Source organism: Arachis ipaensis, chromosome B1, assembly GCF_059453495.1.
Source record: "Arachis ipaensis isolate K30076 ecotype BB chromosome B1, ASM5945349v1, whole genome shotgun sequence".
In the NCBI taxonomy this organism is placed as follows: Eukaryota; Viridiplantae; Streptophyta; class Magnoliopsida; order Fabales; family Fabaceae; genus Arachis; species Arachis ipaensis.
In genome coordinates, this window is record NC_142436.1 from 34003532 (window position 1) to 34024086 (window position 20555).

Here is a 20555-nt window from a genome sequence, read left to right on the forward strand (position 1 = left end):
TCCCAAACCGTGCTTTTGCACCCGTCTTCTTGTTGATCATCATGATTCCATTTGGGTGTCAAGCAATCTGAATTCTCACTAAAGCGGCCAAACAACTTCCTAGACCCATTCAGTTGAGCTTTACACCAACCTTTGCATTTAAACTTTGAGCTTTCCACCATATTGAATCTTGCATGACGATTCCTACCACTAACCATCTCCCGTTTGCTCTTATAGCCACAAAGAGCTCTAAGTTGCCCATCCGTCTCAAGCAAAGCATATTCAAGTGAGCTAATTAAGCTTAGAGATGAGAGGTTTACCCACTTAAATGAAGGGATGGATGGTGATGGTTTTGGGGGAGAGGTCTCCAATAGCATTGGCAAGGTGATTTCCAGCTTTATTCCCTTGAGTTCTTCCTTGACAACTTCCACCTCTTTGCAAGCCTCTTCAATATCAACCTATTCCTCTTGGTAACTTTCTTCCAATTTGATCTCTTCTTCATTATTCACCAAGAGCATGGGAGGTTGTGCTTCTTCTTCTTTAATCTCCATGTTAAGTCCAATGAGAGGATTCAATTGTAGATAAGAATTCATCAATGATTGAATCCATCTCTTGATCAACCGCTTCAAAGTCTTCAACCATGATATGCCTTGGAGGTTGTACACCCTCCTCAACATGAATTTCAAGCTTCTTGGAGGGAGGTTCTATGACTAGAGGTTCCCATGGAGGTTCCGTATCTCCTAAGTCTTCGACCACTTCTTCCTCTTCAATGATTACGGCTTCCTCCAATTGTTCCAATACAAAGTCATGCTCCTTACTGTCCACCAGAGTTTCTAGTGTCTCCTTCATGCTATGTTCTTCATTAGATTGTCCACATAAAGCCATGGGGGTTCCTTGAGTGTGCGAACATCGGGAAGGTAATCGATTGATCGCTTGCTCCAGTTGGTGAAGGGTTGCATGAAATTTTTCCACTGTTTTCTTGAGAAGATCCTGTGATTCTTGTTGTACTCGGCTATCATAAGTAGGACCATAAGGATCTTGGATTGATGGATATGGATATGGTGCATATGGAGGTGGTGGTTCTTGGGAGTAACTGGGTTGGAATTGGGGTGGTTTTATGTATGGTTCATATGGCTCATAAAGTGGTTCGTATGGTGGATAAGGGTCAGGGTCATATGGAGGTGTTTGGTTGTAGGGGGCTTGTGAGTATGGTGGTTCAAAGGTATGTTGGGGAGGTGGTTCATAAGCATATGGTAGGCCTTGTTGGTAACTACAAGGGGGTCCACCATATCTATCATCTTGGTACGCTCCTCAGAATGGTTCTTGACCATAGTAATTTGGTGGAGGTGGTTTGTCACGAAGGGGTCCACCATAACTATTGTCTTGGCATGCATTGTAGGATGGTCGTTGTCCATGGTATCTTGGAAGGTGTTGTTGTCGAAAGGGTTGATCAGATCTTCGTGGCTCTTTCTATCTGTGATTGTTTCGACCTTGATGCATGTTCCTGTTATAATTTCCAAGAGGGGTGAGAATTCATAGTAGCTAATAAAAATTAAAAACAAAAACAAATAAACAAGCAAAGGAAAATAAAATAAAATAAATAAGAGAAAAGGTTTGAAAAAGATTTGATTTTAAGATTAGAAAAGATAAGATAAGTTAGGTAAGGAAAGATAAGTTTTTAAATTAAAAGGTTTTGAAATTTAAATTTTGAGTTTTAAAATTTGAAATTTGAAATTTGAAATTTGAAAAAGTCAACAATTTAAGATAAAGATTTGAAAAAGATTTAAATTTTGAAAAGGTTTGATTTTTAAAATTTTAAATTTAAATTTTGAATTTTGAATTTTGGAAGTTAATTGAAATTTGAAATTTGAATTTGAAATAAGATAAGATAAGATTTTGAAAAAGATAAGATTTTTGAAAAATATTTGAATTTTGAAATTTAAAACTAAGATAAGATAAGATAAAAAATTTTAAAATAAAAATCTGAATTTTTTTTTCGAAAAAATTAATTTAAAAGTAAATATTTACAATAACCAATAATAAGGCACACGTTTGCAATTCTCCGGCAACGGCACCATTTTTGACGAACTGATTCTTCGCTGGTAAAGAATTTTATAAAAATATAATCGCGTTGTATGTATAGTTTCTAAACCAACAGAGAATCCTTTCGTACAAAAACTTTAGTTGTCACAAGTAACAAAACCCAATAAAATTTATAATCGAAGTATTTAAACTTCGGGTCGTCCTTCAAGGAATTGCAGGGAGGTATGATTTATTATTGGTTATGGAAAAAGGTGTATTTTTAGGTTTTTGAAATAGGGAACAAGTAATTTAAATGGCAAGGAAAATAAATTAATAATTATAAAGAAAACTCTTGGTAAGGTATGAGAACTGGAAATCCTATCCTAGTTATCCTTATCAGGTGTGATGAGAATTATTATTGCTCCCACTTAGTTAACCTTTACTAAATAAAGGAAAGTCAAGTGGACTAATTAATTTGATCCTCAAGTCCTAGTTAACTTCTGTAGAAAGACTAGCTCTAGAGCGATCCAAATCAATCAGAAATTCCCAAATCTCAATCAACTGTTGAGTTTGACAACTCAAGTGTTACCAATTACTTAACCAAAGCTAAAAGGAGAAAATAAATCTAAATTAAATTGAAAGCATCATAAATAGAGTAAAATAATCATTAATCTGAAATACCTCAAATTATATTAAATAGAATATTCAAATCTAACATGGGAAGATTCATAAACCAAATTGAAAAGATAAATATCAATTAAAGTAATAGAATAAATAAAAGTAGAAAATAAATTAAAGGAACATTGAACCTGTGATTGAAGAGAAGTAGCCTAATCATAATAGAAATCCTAAATCCTAAGAGAGAGGAGAGAGCCTCTTTCTCTAAAAACTATATCTAATCCTAAAAATTATGAATAATGAATGTTGTATATGTTGTTTTTATGAATGGATTGATTCTCCCACTTTATAGCCTCTAATCTATGTTTTCTATGCCGAAAACTGGGTCAAAAACACGTACAGGTCGCTGCAAAGTCATGCGGAAGCGTCGTCCACGCGTTAGCATGGATTGGGTTTTTTGCCAGGTCACACGTTCGCATGATCCATGCGTGCGTGTCGCCTGGCTTTAGGGCAGCTATGAAAAATTTTATATCTTTGCGAAGCCCCGGATGTTAGCTTTCCAATGCAACTGGAACTGCGTCATTTGGACCTCTGTAGCTCAAGTTATGGTCGATTTAGTACCAAGAGGCCAGGCTAGACAACTTTAGCAGTTCCTTCAGTTTCTTGTATTCCTTCCACTTTTGCATGCTTCCTTTCCATTCTCTAAGCCATTCCTGCCCTATAATCTCTGAAAACACTTAACACACATATCATGGCATCGAATGGTAATAAAAGAGGATTAATAATTAGTAAATTTAAGACCGAAGAAGCATGTTTTCAATCGTAGCACCAAATCAGGAAGGAAAATGTAAACTCATGCAAATCATATGAATAAGTGAGTAAAGAATTGATATAAATCACTCAATTGAGCATAAGATAAACCATAAAATAGTGGTTTATCACTACTCAAGTGTGTCATCCGGACTTGAATGCTAATTTTGAGCTCAAAACCGCTTTGATCAATCTTCTTCCCAAGTACCAAGGACTTCCCGCTCAAGATCCTATTAGACAACTTAGGGACTTCCAAGGTGTATGTTCTACTACTAGGCGGGAAGGCTCTAGTGAAGTTGCAGTTTGGTTATTTTCTTTTCCTTTCTCTCTCGAAGGGAGAGCTATGGAGTGGTTCTATTCTTTGCCCAGTGAGATTGTTAGCAATTGGGACTTGCTTAGAAGGGAGTTCTTAGACAAATTCTTTTTTGCGGCGGTGACCGATAAGTTGCGGAAAGAAATTTCATGCATTGTCCAAGGTGAATTGGAAACTCTATACGAGTATTGGGAATGGTTCTGAAAGCTTCTTGACTCATGCCCCAACCATATGATTGACACTCTAGTGTTGATTAGCTATTTTTGCCAAGGAATGAAACCGCAAGACAAGATCCTCCTAGATGCTTGAAGCAATGGTTCCTTGACAAAATATAGAATGGCGGAAGAGGCATGGCAATTGATCACCGATTTGGCCGAGTCCACCTTACATGCTAGACAAAGGAGCAATCATCCTAGAGCCGTAAATGAAGTTTCTTCTAGTGGTGAGACCGCCGCCCTTACAAAGACCTTGGGCGAGATGACAAGTATTCTAAAGCAACTCCAAATAAATCAAAAACAACCTCCACTTTATCAACAACAACCTCCACCTCCTCATCAACAACAAAGTCATCAATTGGTTCTCCAAACCAAGGATATCTTCAACAAGGAGGCAATTATAATCAAGGGGGTAACAACTATAATCATGGTTGGCAAGACAACTCCAACCAAGGATGGCGGGACAATTATAACGAAGGAGGTAGGGACAATGGAGGAAATCAAAGGTGGAACAACAACAATCCACAAAATCTATACTCACAAAACCCTCCATATCAACAACCAAACCAAGGAAGAAACTACCAAACCTACCAACCGCCTCATCAAAGGCAAGCACCTCAACCCAACCAACCACAAGCACCTCAAATCGCCTACCCTTCCCCTTCCTCTAATCAAGATGAAACACTCTATTCCATTCTCCAAGGACAAAAAGAACTTCAAACTACACTTACCTCTAGTCTTACCAGTCTTACTTCTACACTCCAAGCTCTCATAGCCTGTATGGAACCACCTTCTACCTCTACTCCTCAAGCTTCAAGTTCTAGTGCCATACCCTCCCAACCTCTACCCAACCCCAAGGGTCACATCAATGCCATTACCTTGAGGTCCGGAACCAAATTACAAGAGAGGAGTTCGAAGGCACTGAGCACAATGATAGTCACTCAAGATGAGGAGGTGGTGGGGATAGAAGAAATTGAAGAGGAGGATGAGGCACATGAGGTAGTTGAAGATGAAGTCCCTCAACCAAGGAGTGAAGTCTCTAAAGATGAGAATGTCTTGGAGGAAGTTGCTCAACCAATTCTATTTCCCATATTAGCAAGGAAGACCAAGAAGCGTGTAGAGCTTGACCCCAAAATGGTGGAGATGTTCAAGAAAGTTGAGGTAGCTATCCCTCTCTTTGATGCTATCCATCAAGTATCTAAATATGCCAAGTTTCTTAAAGACTTATGCATGAACACAGAAAGAATTCATGAGTTAGAAACTATTTCATTGGGGAACTCTATTTTGGCTTTCATGCGAGCAATACCGGAAAAGTATGGTGATCCGGGCCCTTGCTTAGTCACTTGTACCATAGATGGTGTCCAATTCATTGATTGTATGTGTGATCTTGGTGCATGCGTTAGTATTATGACTCTTTCCATTTATCATATATTGAAGCTCCCACCGTTGAAGCGGTCGGCGGCTAGGTTTGTCTTGGCAGACAAGAGCATAATAACTGTGACGGAAATTGCGGAAGATGTGTTGGTAAACATAAAGGGTTTGGTATTTCCGATTGATTTTCATATCCTTGAGATGCCTCCTAGTGAATCCAAAAAGACATTGTCTATCTTACTTGGGAGGCCATTTTTGAGGACCTCTAGGTTCAAATTGGATCTCTATTCGGGAACTTATTCTTTTGAGATTGACGAAAGAGTTGTAAGCTTTAGTCTTGATGAAGTCATAAGGCACTCACCGGAGGATCATTCCATATTCCGGTGTGACTTAATTGATAATATTGTGGCCGAAGTATATTATGCTAATCTTGATGAGAAGAGTATGATTAAAGGATCAAGTGTGGGGAGCCCCCACGAATGTGAAGAGAACACCGTACCCTGTCCGGATCCACCGAAAGTTCAAATGCCAAGTCAAGAATAAAGTGTAGAGTTGAAACCACTACCGGCCCACCTAAAATATGCCTATCTTGATGAATCTCACAAGTTCCCGGTAATTGTTGCAAGGGAGCTCACTCCTCAACAAGAGGAGAAGTTACTTCATGTTTTGAGGAGGAACAAAAGGGCTATAGGATGGAGCTTGGCGGACCTAGTGGGCATAAGCCCCCAAGTGTGTGAGCACCGAATCCTCCTAGAAGAAGGAGCTAGACTCATTCAGCAACCTCAAAGGCGTTTGAATCCTACCATTCTAGAGGTTGTAAAGAAGGAGGTAACCCGGTTATTAGAAGCGAAAATTATCTATCTTATTTCGGATAGTGAATGGATAAGTCCCGTACAATCAAGAATGAGAGCGGAGAGCTTATAGCTACGAGGGTGCAATACTCATGGAGGGTGTGTATTGACTACCGGCGTTTGAACACGGCCACTAGGAAGGATCACTTTCTGCTACCGTTCATTGATCAAATGCTTGATCGATTGTCTGGTAAATCTCATTACTGTTTCTTAGATGGCTATTCGGGGTATTTTCAAATCCATATTGCTTTAGAAGATCAGGAGAAAACTACCTTTACATGCCCCTTTGGAACTTATACCTACAAGCGTATACCATTTGGCCTATGCAACGCACCGACAACTTTCCAAAAGGTGTATTATGAGTATATTTGCGGATCTTCTAGAGCATTGCATGGAGGTGTTCATGGACGATTTTAGTATTTATGGGGACTCCTTTGATCTTTGCTTGGACAACCTTGCAAAAGTGTTAGAGAGGTGTACTAAATCAAACCTTGTTTTAAATTTTGAGAATTGTCATTTTATGGTTAGACAAGGTATTGTTTTAGGACACATTCTCTCTAATAGTAGTATTTTTGTGGATTCAGTAAAGATCAATGTTATATCTAGTTTGCCTTACCCCTCCTCCGAGAGGGAAGTCTGTGCCTTCCTTGGTCATGCAGGTTTTTACCGACGATTTTTTAAGGACTTTAGTAAGGTGGCACTACCTCTATCTTGATTATTGCAAAAGGACGTTGAATTTGATCTAAGTGAAGAGTGCATGGAGGCCTTTAACAAGCTCAAAGTTGCATTGACCCAAGCTCCCATTGTAAGAGGGCCCGACTGGAAACTATGCGGTGGGAGCCGCGCTAGCACAGCGCGAAGGTAAAAATCCTTATGTCATTGCCTATGACTCTAAAACTTTGGATGGAGCCCAATCCAATTACACTGCCACCGAGAAGGAATTGTTGGCTATTGTCTTTGCTTTGGATAAATTCCGAGCTTATCTACTTGGCTCAAAAGTGGTAGTGCACTCGAATCATGCGGCATTGAAATATTTGTTGGCCGAAAAAGAGTCTAAACCAAGGTTAATCCGATGGGTTTTGCTATTGCAAGAATTTGATCTAGAAATCAAAGATAGGAGTGGTTTGCAAAATCTAGTGGCGGATCACTTAAGTCGCCTTGAGCACACAAAGGGTGATTATGCTCCTATTAATGATACTTCCCCCTTTGAGGGCTTGCAAGCAATCTCTGAAGTAATCCCTTGATATGCACCTATTGCCAATTACTTGGTGTCTCGCACCTTTCCTCCCAATTTCTCCAAGCATCAAAAGGATAAGCTCAAAAACGAATCCAAATATTATGTATGGGATGACCCATACCTTTGGAGATGTGGTGCGGATCAAGTAATTAAGAGGTGCATCCCACAAACTGAATTCCAATCTATCTTGGAGGCTTGCCACTCATTTGAAGGAGGTGGCCATTATGGACCTCAAAGGATGGCAAGAAAGATCCTAGATTGTGGATTTTGGTGGCAAACTCTTTTCAAAGACTCTTCTCTCTTTTGTAAATCTTGTTCTCAATGCCTTAGGTTTGGTAATATCTCCAAGAAGGATGAGATACCCCAACAAACCATGTTGTTTTGTGAGATCTTTGATGTTTGGGGTATTGACTTCATGGGGCTTTTCCCAAACTCTAATGGTTTCCTCTATATTCTACTTGCTGTTGATTATGTGTCCAAATGGGTGGAAGTGATACCCACCCGGATGGATGATGCCAATATGGTTCTTTCTTTTATGCGGAATAACATAATTTATCGCTTTAGATCACCACGAGCAATCGTGAGTGATCAAGGCTCACATTTTTGCGACAAGAGAATGACAGGGCTAATGAAAAAGTACGGTATCATCCACAAAGTAGCTATGGCCTACCATCTCCAAACGAATGGCCAAGCCGAGGTTTTCAATCGGGAGATCAAGCACGTATTGGAAAAGATTGTGAAGCCTCATAGGAAAGACTGGAGTGCTAAGCTCACCGACGCGCTATGGGCCTACCGAACCGCTTACAAAACGCCAATTGGCCTGAGCTCTTTCGGTTGGTCTATGAAAAAGCTTGCTATCTACTAGTGGAGATAGAGCATAAGGCATATTGGGCCGTCAAAGAGTGCAATTCAAGTTTGGGGGGAGGGGGGAGGAATTGAAAGAAAGCTACAGTTTGTGGAATTGGAGTGTTTGAGATTGAAAGCCTATGAGAATTCTAGACTCTACAAGGAGAGGATGAAAGCCGTGCATGATAAGAATATAAGAAGAAGAGAATTTAGAGCCGGTGAACTCGTCCTTCTCTACAATTCAAGATTGAGGTTGATGCCCGGGAAATTGAGATCAAGATGGGAAGGACCCTATAGAGTGGAGAAAGTGGAGCCATATGGGGTCTATCACTTGCGTCATCCCTCAATCCCCAACATCTTCAAGGTTAATGGGCATCGTCTGAAGCTATACCATGGGAAAAAGATGAAAAGCAACAAGGAGGTTGAGGTGTTCCATTTGGAGGATGCACCTAATGGCAAAGAGAATTGAGCTAATGACCATCCAACTTAAGGACGTTAAACAAAAGTGTTAGGTGGGGGACACTCCACCATGGTAAGATCTATCTTTTTGTCTCTTTTGTATATAGTTCTTGAACTCTTGCTTGATTTGGTGAATGCTTAGTTTTAGAGATTGTTTGGATAGACTTGATTTTATTAGACTTAGTAGTTGTGATATTCATAAAGGTTTGCATTGATCTTAAGTAGGTTAGATTCTTAGTATAAAAGAAAACACTCCATTTTAAGTATTGCATGGATTTTTGAGTGTTTTTTTGTCTCTTTAGCTTAAAATGCCTACTAAACTTATGATGAAAATGCATTTCTTCATGTTTATGAAAAAAAAGGGGGTATCCATGCGTGAGCGTGCTAGACACATACGCGTCGATGGCTTTTGCAACTCCTGAAACAAAAAAACCAGAGAGTTATGCAAGAATTGAGCCAGCACTGAGCCCCACGCCTGACCCCACTCACGCGTATGCACGCCTGACGCGTGTGCGTCTCTGGTCCTGATCGTGCAACCCACGCGTAAGCGTGGGCGATGCGTACTGGTGCACGAAATCGTGATCGTTCATTCCTTGGTAACGGTGCTGAAAACTTAATACGCACATTCATAATCTTAGTTCTTTGTCACAAATTTGCACAACTAACCAGCAAGTGCATTGGGTCATCCAAGTAATAAACCTTACGTGAGTAAGGGTCGATCCCACGGAGATTGTCGGCTTGAAGCAAACTATGGTCACCTTGTAAATCTCAGTCAGGCGGATTCAAATGGTTATAGTGAATTGATAATTAAAATATAACTAAAATATAAAATAGGATAGAAATACTTATGTAATTCATTGGTGAGAATTTCAGATAAGCGTATAGAGATGCTTTTGTTCCTCCTGAACCTCTGCTTCCTGCTGTCTTCATCCAATCATTCCTACTCCTTTCCATGGCAAGCTTTATGTAGGGCATCACCATTGTCAATGGCTACTTCCCGTCCTCTCAGTAAAAATGGTCCAAAATGCGCTGTCACCACACGGCTAATCATCTGTCGGTTCTCGATCATACTGGAATAGGATTCAGTAATCCTTTTGCGTCTGTCACTACGCCCAACACTCGCGAGTTTGAAGCTCGTCACAACCATCCCTTCCCAGATCCTACTCGGAATACCACAGACAAGGTTTAGACTTTCCAGATCTCAAGAATGGCCGCCAATAATTCTAGCCTATACCACGAAAACTCTGATCTCACGATCAGAAGGCTAAGAGATACACATTCAAGCTTGTTTACATGTAAAACGGAAGTGTTTGTCAGGCACGCGTTCATAAGTGAGAATGGTGATGAGCGTCACATAATCATCAGATTCATCATGTTCTTATGTGCGAATGAATATCTTAGAGAAGAAATAGGCTTGAATTAAATAGAAAAACAATAGTACTTTGCATTAATTCGTGAGGAACAGCAGAGCTCCACACCTTAATCTATGGTGTGTAGAAACTCTACCATTGAAAATACATAAGAATAAGGTCCAGGCATGGCCGAATGGCCAGCCTCCCCAAATGGCATATGAATTCGAAAATAGGGAAAAAGACCCCCAGTACAATAGTAAAGAGTTATATTTATCCTAAACTAGTTACTAGGGTTACAGAAATAAGTAAATGATGCAGAAATCCACTTCCGGGCCCACTTGGTGTGTGCTTGGACTGAGCATTGAAGCTTTCATGTGTAGAAGTCTTCCTTGGAGTTGAACGCCAGTTTGTAACTTATTTCTGGCGTTTAACTCCAGAATAGGGCAGGGAGCTGGCGTTGAATGCCAGTTTGTGTCGTGTAAACTTGGGCAAAGTATGGACTATTATATATTGCTGGAAAGCCCTGGATGTCTACTTTCCAACGCAATTGAGAGCGCGCCATTTAGACTCTTGTAGCTCCAGAAAATTCACTTTGAGTGCAGGGAATTCAAAATCCAACAGCATCTGCAGTCATTCTTCAGCCTCTAAATCATATTTTTGCACAAGTCCCTCAATTTCAGCCAGAAAATACATGAAATCACAGAAAAATACACAAACTCATAGTGAAGTCCAGAAATGTGAATTTTATTAAAAAACTAATAAAAATATACTAAAAACTAACTAAATCATACTAAAAACTATGTAAAAACAATGCCAAAAAGCATATAAATTATTCGCTCATCACGTACGCGTCGACTGCGCCATCTGAAACTCTGGGTACATTTTCCAGAGAGTTAGGAGAAATTTATGTGGATACTGTGCCTCACGCCTAGTCCTGCCCACGCGTACGCACGCATAAGAGTAAGCGTGGATGACGCGTCCGCGTTGATTGCGCAACTCCAATTCTTGGTACATTTTTCCCGAGAGTTGCGCGAACATTGCACGACCACTGTGCTGGGATCCCAACTCCCATCCACGTGTAAGCGTGCGTGACGCTTAGGCGTGAATTTACTTTCTGCCCATCCACGCGGGCGTGCCCCATGCGCGTACGCATCGATGTCCCCACAGCCAACTCTTGGTACTTCAACTAGAGAGTTGCGCGAGATTCATGCTAACATTGTGCTACTAGTGCAACTGCCCCCACGCGTGGGCGACGCTTATGAGACGGAGCATCACAGTAACGGTTGGGAAACTTAGTAGAATCCCTCGCAGGGTTATCCTTCTCGTGTTCATCGACATTAATGATGTTCCTTGCCTTCTTGAGGAGGGGCTTAACTTTTGGTGCTTGGTGCGCCTTGGCGGTGGATCTTTGAGGTGCCTTTTTGGTAGGCGGCTTCTTTGGTGCCTTTCCCTTATTCTTTGTGATGACCATCCTTAGAAAGGGAGGAAAAGAGAAGACATTAAACTCAAAGAACAACACATGAATAGTACCACACAAGTGAGAAAGAAAGCCACAAAAGAATAAGTGTCTTGAAGACATGACAGCTGCAACATGTAAGCAAGACAACAATAGAAAAAATGGGCAAGTGGCGCGCACGCGTGGGGGCAGTTGCGCTAGTAGCACAATGTTAGCATGAATCTCGTGCAAATCTCTAGTTGAAGTACCAAGAGTTGGCTGTAGGGACATCAACGCGTAAACGCACGGAGCACGTACGTGTGGATGAGCAAAAAGCAGATTGACGCCTAAGCGTCACGCACGCTTACGCGTGGATGGGAGTTGGGCTCCCAGCACAGTGGTCGCGCGATGTTCGCGCAACTCTCGGGAAAAATGTAAAAGGAATTGGAGTTGCGCGATTGACGCGGACGCGTCATCTACGCTTACGCCTGGATGCAAAATTAACAGAGGGATGCGTACGCGGCATGCGTGCGTACGCGTGGGCAGGTGAGGAGCGGATAATTTATACACTTTTTGGCATTATTCTTACATAGTTTTTAGTATGATTTAGTTAGTTTTTAATATATTTTTATTAGTTTTTAAATAAAAATCACATTTCTGGACTTTACTATAAGTTTGTGTGTTTTTCTGTGATTTCAGGTAATTTTTTGCTGAAATTGAGAGACTTGAACAAAAATCTGATTCAGAGGCTGAAGAAGGACTGCAGATGCTGTTGGATTCTGACCTCCCTGCACTCGAAGTGGATTTTCTGGAGCTACAAAACCCAATTGGCGTGCTCTCAATTGCGTTGGAAAGTAGACATGCAAGACTTTCCAACAATATATAATAGTCCATACTTTGCCCGAGTTTTGACGACGCAAACTGGCGTTCAAACGCCAACTTCCTGCCCTATTCTGGAGTTAAACACCAGAAACAGGTTGCAAATCAGAGTTAAACGCCAGAAATAGGCGACAACCTGGTGTTTAACTCCAAAAAGAGTCTCTACACATGAAAGCTCAATGCTCAGCCCAAGCACACACCAAGTGGGCCCCGAAAGTGAATTTCTGCATCATTTACTTATCTCTGTAAACCCTAGTAACTAGTTTAGTATAAATAGGACTTTTTACTATTGTATTTATATCTTTTGATCATCTCTGGTTAGTCTTTGACTAATTTTGGGTTCTGAGATCATGTTTAGGGGGCTGGCCATTCGGCCATGCCTGGACCTTGTTCTTATGTATTTTCAACGGTAGAGTTTCTACACACCATAGATTAAGGTGTGGAGCTCTGCTGTTCCTCATGAATTAATGCAAAGTACTATTATTTTTCTATTCAACTCAAGCCTATTTCTTCTCTAAGATATTCATTCGCACACAAGAACATGATGAATGTGATGATTATGTGACGCTCATCACCATTCTCACTTATGAACGCGTGCCTGACAAACACTTCCGTTCTACATGAAAGCAAGCTTGAATGCATATCTCTTAGCCTCCTGATCTACGATCAGAGTCTTTGTGGTATAGGCTAGAATTATTGACGGCCATTCTTGAGATCCGAAAAGTCTAAACCTTGTTTGTGGTATTCTGAGTAAGACCTGGTAAGGGATGGCTGTGACGAGCTTCAGACTCGCGAGTGCTGGGCGTAGTGACAGATGCAAAAGGATTATTGAATCCTATTCTAGCATGATCGAGAACCGAGAGATGATTAGCCGTGCGGTGACAGCGCATTTGGACCATTTTCACTGAGAGGACGGGATGTAGCCATTGACAACGGTGATGCTCAATATACAGCTTGCCATGGAAAGGAGTAAGAATGATTGAATGAAGGCAGTAGGAAAGCAGAGTTTCAGAGGGAGCAAAGCATCACCATACGCTTATCTGAAATTCTCACCAATGAATTATATAAGTATTTCTATCCTATTTTATATTTTAATTATATTTTAATTATCAAATCTCCATAACCAATTGAATCCGCTTGACTGAGATTTACAAGGTGACCATAGCTTGCTTCAAACCGACAATCTCCGTGGGATCGACCCTTGCTCACGTAAGGTTTATTACTTGGACGACCTAGTGCACTTGCTGGTTAGTTGTGCGAAGTTGTGAAAATGAACTAAGATTATGAACGTGCGTATTAAGTTTTTGGCGCCGTTACCAAGGAATAAACAATCACGATTTCGTGCACCAAGTTTTTGGCACCGTTGCCGGGGATTGTTCGAGTTTAGACAACTGACGGTTCATCTTGTTGCTCAGATTAGGTAATTTTATTTTAATTTTAAGCTTTTTATTTCTTATTTTCGAAAAATACAAAAAAAAATTTCTTCTTTTTCGTTCTTCCCAAAATAATTTTCGAAAAAACCAAGAAAAAAATTAATAAAATCATAAAAACCAAAAATTTTATGTTTTCTGTTTGAGTCTAGTGTCAAATTTTAAGTTTGGTGTCAATTGCATCTTTTTAATTTTTCTTTAAATTTTCGAAAACCCATGCATGATATTCTTCATGATCTTCAAGTTGTTCTTGATGATCTTCTTTGTTTGATCTTTGCATTTTCATGTTTTGAGTCTTTTCTTATTTTTCATATGCATTTTCAATTTGTTAGTGTCTAAAGTTTGAAAATTTCTAAGTTTGGTGTCTTGCATGTTTTTCTTTTCTTAAAAATTTTCAAAATTATGTTCTTGATGTTCATCATGATCTTCAAAGTGTTCTTGGTGTTCATCTTGACATTCAAGGTGTTCTTGCATATTTTCCTTGTTTTGATTCATAAATTTTATGTCATGTGTCATTTAGATGTTTTTCTCTCTCCTCATTAAAAATTTAAAAATAAAAAAATATCTGTCCCTTATTCTTCTCATAAATTTCGAAAATTTGATTTGATTTAGTCATAAAGTTTTAAAAATCTAGTTGTTTCTTATGAGTCAAGTCAAATTTTCAATTTAAAAATTCTATCTTTTTCAAATCTTTTTCAAAAATCAAATCTTTTTCATTTTTTCTTTCATATTTTCGAAAATTTCAAATTGATTTTCAAAAATCTTTTTCTTATTTTTATTTCATATTTTCGAAATTAATGCTAATAATTAATGTGATTGATTCAAAAATTTTAAGTTTGTTACTTACCTAGTAAGAAAGGTTCAATCTTTAAATTTTAAAATCATGTTTTTTTTGTTTCTTGTTAGTCAAGTAATCAACTTTAATTTTCAAAATCAAATCTTTTTAAATTTCTTTTTCAAATCTCTTTCAAAATAAATTTCAATAACATCCTTTTCAAAATCAATTTCAAAATCTTTTCTAACCTCTTATCTTTTCAAAATTGATTTTCAAATCTTTTTCAATTAATCTTATCTTTTTGTTTGATTCTTATCTCTTTCAAAACTACCTAACTAATTTTCTCTCTCTAATTTTCGAAAATCACTAACCTCTTTTTCAAAATTTCTTTTCATTAACTAATTATTTTAAATTTTAATTTTAATTTTATTCCTTTTCGTATTTTTGAATTATAACTAATATTTAAAATGAAAATAAAAACATTTTTATTTTATTTTATTTTATTTTTGAATTCTTCTCCCTCTCATCTCCTTCTATTTATTTATTTATCTACTAACACGCCTCTTTCACTCAAAAATTCGAATCCACTCTTCTTCTCTGTGTTCGAATTCTTATCTTTTCCTTCTTCCATTCTTCTCTTCTTATACTCATATAAGGAATCTCTATACTGTGACATAGAGGATTCCATATTTTCTTTTTTGTTCTCTTCTTTTTCATATGAGCAGGAACAAGGATAAGAACATTCTTGTTGAAGCCGATCCTGAACCTGAAAGGACTCTGAAGAGGAAGCTAAAGCACAACTCTCTGGAAAAAATCTGACAAAAATTTTCGAAAAAGAAGGAGACATGGCCGAAATAATAACAATGGTGGAAATGCAAGGAAGATGCTTGGTGACTTTGCTGCACCAAATTCCAACTTACGTGGAAGAAGCATCTCAATCCCTACCATTGGAGCAAACAATTTTGAGCTAAAGCCTCAATTAGTTTCTCTGATGCAACAGAATTGCAAGTTTCATGGACTTCCATCAGAAGATCCTTTTCAGTTCTTAACTGAATTCTTGCAAATCTGTGATACTGTTAAGACCAATGGGGTTGATCCCGAGGTCTACAGGCTTATGCTTTTCCCGTTTGCTGTAAGAGATAGAGCTAGAATATGGTTGGACTCTCAACCTAAAGATAGCCTGAACTCTTGGGATATGCTGGTAATAGCTTTCTTAGCCAAGTTCTTTCCTCTTCAAAAGCTTAGCAAGCTTAGAGTGGATGTTCAAACTTTCAAACAGAAAGAAGGTGAATCCCTCTATGAAGCTTGGGAGAGATACAAGCAACTGACCAAAAAGTGTCCTTCTGACATGCTTTTAGAATGGACCATCCTGGATATATTCTATGATGGTCTGTCTAAATTATCAAAGATTTCATTGGACCATTCTACAGGTGGATCCATTCACCTAAAGAAAATGCCTGCAGAAGCTCAGGAACTCATTGACATGGTTGCAAATAACCAGTTCATGTACACTTCTGAAAGGAATCCTGTGAGTAATGGGACGCCTCAGAGGAAGGAAGTTCTTGAAATTGATACTCTGAATGCCATAATGGCTCAGAATAAAATATTGACTCAGCAAGTCAATATAATTTCTCAAAGTCTGAATGGATTGCAAGCTGCATCCAACAGTACTAAAGAAGCATCTTCTGAAGAAGAAGCTTATGATCCTGAGAACCCTGCAATAGCAGAGGTGAATTACATGGGAGAACCTTATGGAAACACCTATAATCCCTCATGGAGAAATCATCCAAATTTCTCATGGAAGGATCAACAAAAGCCTCAATAAGGCTTTGATAATGGTGGAAGAAATAGGTTTAGCAATAACAAGCTTTTTCTATAATCCTCTCAGCAACAGACAGAGAATTCTGAGCAGAATCCATCTAGCTTAGCAAATATAGTCTCTGATCTATCAAAGGCCACTCTAAGTTTCATGAATGAAACAAGGTCCTCTATTAGAAATTTGGAGGCACAAGTGGGTCAGCTGAGTAAAAGAGTCACTAAAACTCTTCCTAGTACTCTCCCAAGCAATACAGAAGAGAATCCAAAAAGAGAATGCAAGGCCATAACCTTACTTGGTGCGGCCGAACCCAGAGAGGAGGAGGAGGACGCGAATCCTAGTGAGGAAGACCTCTTGGGACGTTCACTGACCAATAAGGAGTTTCCCTTTGAGGAACCAAAGGAATCTGAGGCTCATCTAGAGACCATAGAGATTCCATTGAACCTCATTTTACCATTCATGATCTCTGATGACTATTCTTCCTCTGAAGAGGATGAAGACATCATTGAAGAGCAGGTTGCTAAATATCTAGGAGCCATCATGAAGTTGAATGCAAGTTTATTTAGTAATGATACTTGGGAGGATGAACCCCCCTTGTTCACCAATGAACTAAGTGCATTGATAAGGCAGACATTGCCTCAGAAGAAATCGGATCCCGGAAAATTCTTCATACCTTGAGCGGATAATTTATACGCTTTTTGGCATTGTTCTTACATAGTTTTTAGTATGATTTAGTTAGTTTTTAATATATTTTTATTAGTTTTTAAATAAAAATTACATTTCTAGACTTTACTATGAGTTTGTATTTTTTTCTGTGATTTCAGGTAATTTCTAGCTAAAATTGAGGGACTTGAGCAAAAATCTGATTCAGAGGCTGAAGAAGGACTACAGATGCTGTTGGATTCTGACATCCCTGCACTCGAAGTGGATTTTCTAGGGCTACAGAAACCCAATTGGTGCGCTCTCAATTGCATTGGAAAGTAGACATCCAAGGCTTTCCAGCAATATATAATAGTCCATACTTTTCCCGAGTTTTGATGACGCAAACTTGCGTTCAAACGCCAACTTCCTGCCCTATTCTGGAGTTAAACGCCAGACACAGGTTGCAAATCAGAGTTAAACGCCAGAAACAGGCTACAACCTGGCGTTTAACTCCAAAAAGAGTCTCTACACATGAAAGCTTAATGCTCAGCCCAAGCACACACCAAGTGGGCCTCGGAAGTGAATTTCTGCATCATTTACTTATCTCTGTAAACCCTAGTAACTAGTTCAGTATAAATAGGACTTTTTACTATCGTATTTACATCTTTTGATCATCTCTGGTTAGTCTTTGACTAATTTTGGGTTCTGAGATCACGTTTAGGGGGCTGGCCATTCGGCCATGCCTGGACCTTGTTCTTATGTATTTTCAACGGTAGAGTTTCTACACACCATAGATTAAGGTGTGGAGCTCTGCTATTCCTCATGAATTAATGCAAAGTACTATTGTTTTTCTATTCAACTCAAGCCTATTTCTTCTCTAAGATATTCATTCGCACACAAGAACATGATGAATGTGATGATTATGTGACGCTCATCACCATTCTCACTTATGAATGCGTGCCTGAGAAACACTTCCGTTCTACATGAAAGCAAGCTTGAATGCATATCTCTTAGCCTCCTGATCTATGATCAGAGTCTTCGTGGTATAGGCAAGAATTATTAGCGGCCATTCTTGAGATCCAAAAAGTCTAAACCTTGTCTGTGGTATTCCGAGTAGGATCTGGGAAGGGATGGCTGTGACGAGCTTCAAAGTCACGAGTGCTGGGCGTAGTGACAGACGCAAAAGGATTACTGAATCCTATTCTAGCATGATCGAGAACCGACAGATGATTAGCCGTGCGGTGACAGTGCATTTGGACCATTTTCACTGAGAGGACGGGATGTAGCTATTGACAACGGTGATTCCCAATATACAGCTTGCCATGAAAAGGAGTAAGAATGATTGAATGAAGGCAGTAGGAAAGCAGAGATTCAGATGGAGCAAAGCATCTCCATACGCTTATCTGAAATTCTCACCAATGAATTACATAAGTATTTCTATCCTATTTTATATTTTAATTATATTTTAATTATCAAATCTCCATAACCAATTGAATCTGCCTGACTGAGATTTACAAGGTGACCATAGCTTGCTTCAAACCGACAATCTCCGTGGGATCGACCCTTACTCACGTAAGGTTTATTACTTGGACGACCCAGTGCACTTGCTGGTTAGTTGTGCGAAGTTGTGAAAAAGAACTAAGATTATGAATGTTCGTATTAAGTTTTTGGCGCCGTTACCAAGGAATGAACAATCACGATTTCGTGCACCAGCAGGGTTAGGCGTTAGGCATACTATCCGCATAAATCTCGCCTAACTCTCTGGAAAATGTACCCAGAGTTTCAGATAGCGCAGTCGACGCGTACGCGTCACCCACGCTTACGCGTGGGTTGTGCAATCAGGACCAGAGACGCACACGGATTAGGCGTGCGTACGCGTGAGTGGGGTCATGCGTGGGGCTCAGTGCTGGCTCAATTTTCGCATAACTCTCTGGTTTTTTTTGTACCAGGAGTTGCAAAAGCCATCGACGCGTACGCGTCTAGCACGCTCACGCGTGGATACTTTTTTTTTCATAAACATGAAGAAATGCATTTTCATCATAAGTTTAGTAGGCATTTTAAGCTAAAGAGACCAAAAACACTCAAAAATCCATGCAATACTTAAAATGGAGTGTTTTCTTTTACACTAAGAATCCAACCTACTTAAGATCAATGCAAACCTTCATGAATATCACAACTAAGTCTAATAAAATCAAGTCTATCCAAATAATCTCTAAAACTAAGCATTCACCAAATCAAGCAAGAGTTCAAGAAATATATACAAAAGAGACAAAAAGGTAGATCTTACCACGGTGGGGTGTCTCCCACCTAGCACTATTGTTTAACGTCCTTAAGTTGGACGGTCATTAGCTCAATTCTCTTTGCCATTAGGTGCATCCTCCAAAAGGAACACCTCAACCTCCTTGTTGCTTTTCATCTTTTCTCCATGGTATAGCTTTAGATGATGCCTATTAACCTTGAAGATGTCGGGGCTTGAGGGATGACGCAAGTGATAGACCCCATATGGCTCCGCTTTTTCCACTCTATAGGGTCCTTCCCATCTTGATCTCAATTTCCCGGGCATCAACCTCAATATTGAATTGTAGAGAAGGACGAGTTCACCGGATCTAAATTCTCTTCTTCTTATATTCTTATCATGCACGGCTTTCATCCTCTCCTTGTAGAGTCTAGAATTCTCATAGGCTTCCATTCTCAAACACTCCAATTCCACTAACGGTAGCTTTCTTTCAATTCCGGGCCCCCAAACTTGAATTGCACTCTTTGATGGCCCAATATGCCTTATGCTCTATCTCCACCGGTAGATGGCAAGCTTTTCCATAGATCAACCGAAAGGGGCTCATGCCAATTGGCATTTTGTAAGCGGTTCGGTAGGTCCATAGCGCGTCGGTGAGCTTAGTACTCCAGTCTTTCCTATGAGGCTTCACAATCTTTTTCAATACGCGCTTGATCTCCCGATTGGAAACCTCGGCTTGGCCATTCATTTGGGGATGGTAGGCCGTAGCTACTTTGTGGATGATACCGTACTTCTTCATTAGCCCTGTCATTCTCTTGTTGCAAAAATGTGAGCCTTGATCACTCACAATTGCTCGTGGTGATCCAAAGCGACAAATTATGTTATTCCGCACATAAGAAAGAACCACATTAGCATCGTCCGTCCAGGTAAGTATTGCTTCCACCCATTTAGACACATAATCAACAACAAGTAGAATATAGAGGAAACCATTAGAGTTTGGGAAAGGCCCCATGAAGTCAATACCCCAAACATCAAAGATCTCACAAAACAACATGGTTTGTTAGGGTATCTCATCCTTCTTGGAGATATTACCAAACCTAAGGCATTGAGAACAAGATTTACAAAAGAGAAAAGAGTCTTTGAAAAGAGTTGGCCATCAAAATCCACAATCTAGGATCTTTCTTGCCGTCCTATGAGGTCCATAATGGCCAACTCCTTCAGAGGAGTGGCAAGCCTCCAAGATAGATTGGAATTTGGTTTGTGGGATGCACC

The 20555-nt window shown here is 39.5% G+C and overlaps 2 protein-coding genes and 1 non-coding gene across 3 annotated transcripts; 2 read left to right on the forward strand and 1 right to left on the reverse strand.

Moving 5' to 3' along the window:
- Positions 1–4887: 4887 nt before the first annotated feature.
- Positions 4888–5871, forward strand: LOC148576175 (uncharacterized). The gene has a single exon (XM_088502686.1). The coding sequence runs from the start codon at positions 4888–4890 to the stop codon at positions 5869–5871; it is 984 nt and encodes a 327-aa protein (XP_088358812.1).
- Positions 5872–7921: 2050 nt separating this feature from the next.
- Positions 7922–8731, forward strand: LOC148576176 (uncharacterized). Its single transcript, XM_088502687.1, has 2 exons — positions 7922–8249; positions 8400–8731. Exons 1-2 carry the CDS (start codon positions 7922–7924, stop codon positions 8729–8731), a joined length of 660 nt encoding a protein of 219 aa, XP_088358813.1.
- A 7107-nt stretch (positions 8732–15838) lies between these two features.
- LOC148576177 (small nucleolar RNA R71) lies at positions 15839–15946 on the reverse strand. The gene has a single exon (XR_015904661.1). It is a non-coding gene; the product is annotated as a small nucleolar RNA R71 (small nucleolar RNA).
- Between the last annotated feature and the right edge of the window lie 4609 nt (positions 15947–20555).

Coding starts and splice junctions, on each gene's coding strand:
- LOC148576175 (XM_088502686.1), top strand. CDS start 4,888: ATGATAGTCACTCAAGATGAGGAGGTGGTGGGGATAGAAGAAATTGAA.
- LOC148576176 (XM_088502687.1), top strand. CDS start 7,922: ATGGATGATGCCAATATGGTTCTTTCTTTTATGCGGAATAACATAATT. Junction 8,250..8,399: donor AATTGGCCTGAGCTCTTTCG/GTTGGTCTATGA, acceptor TGAGATTGAAAG/CCTATGAGAATTCTAGACTC.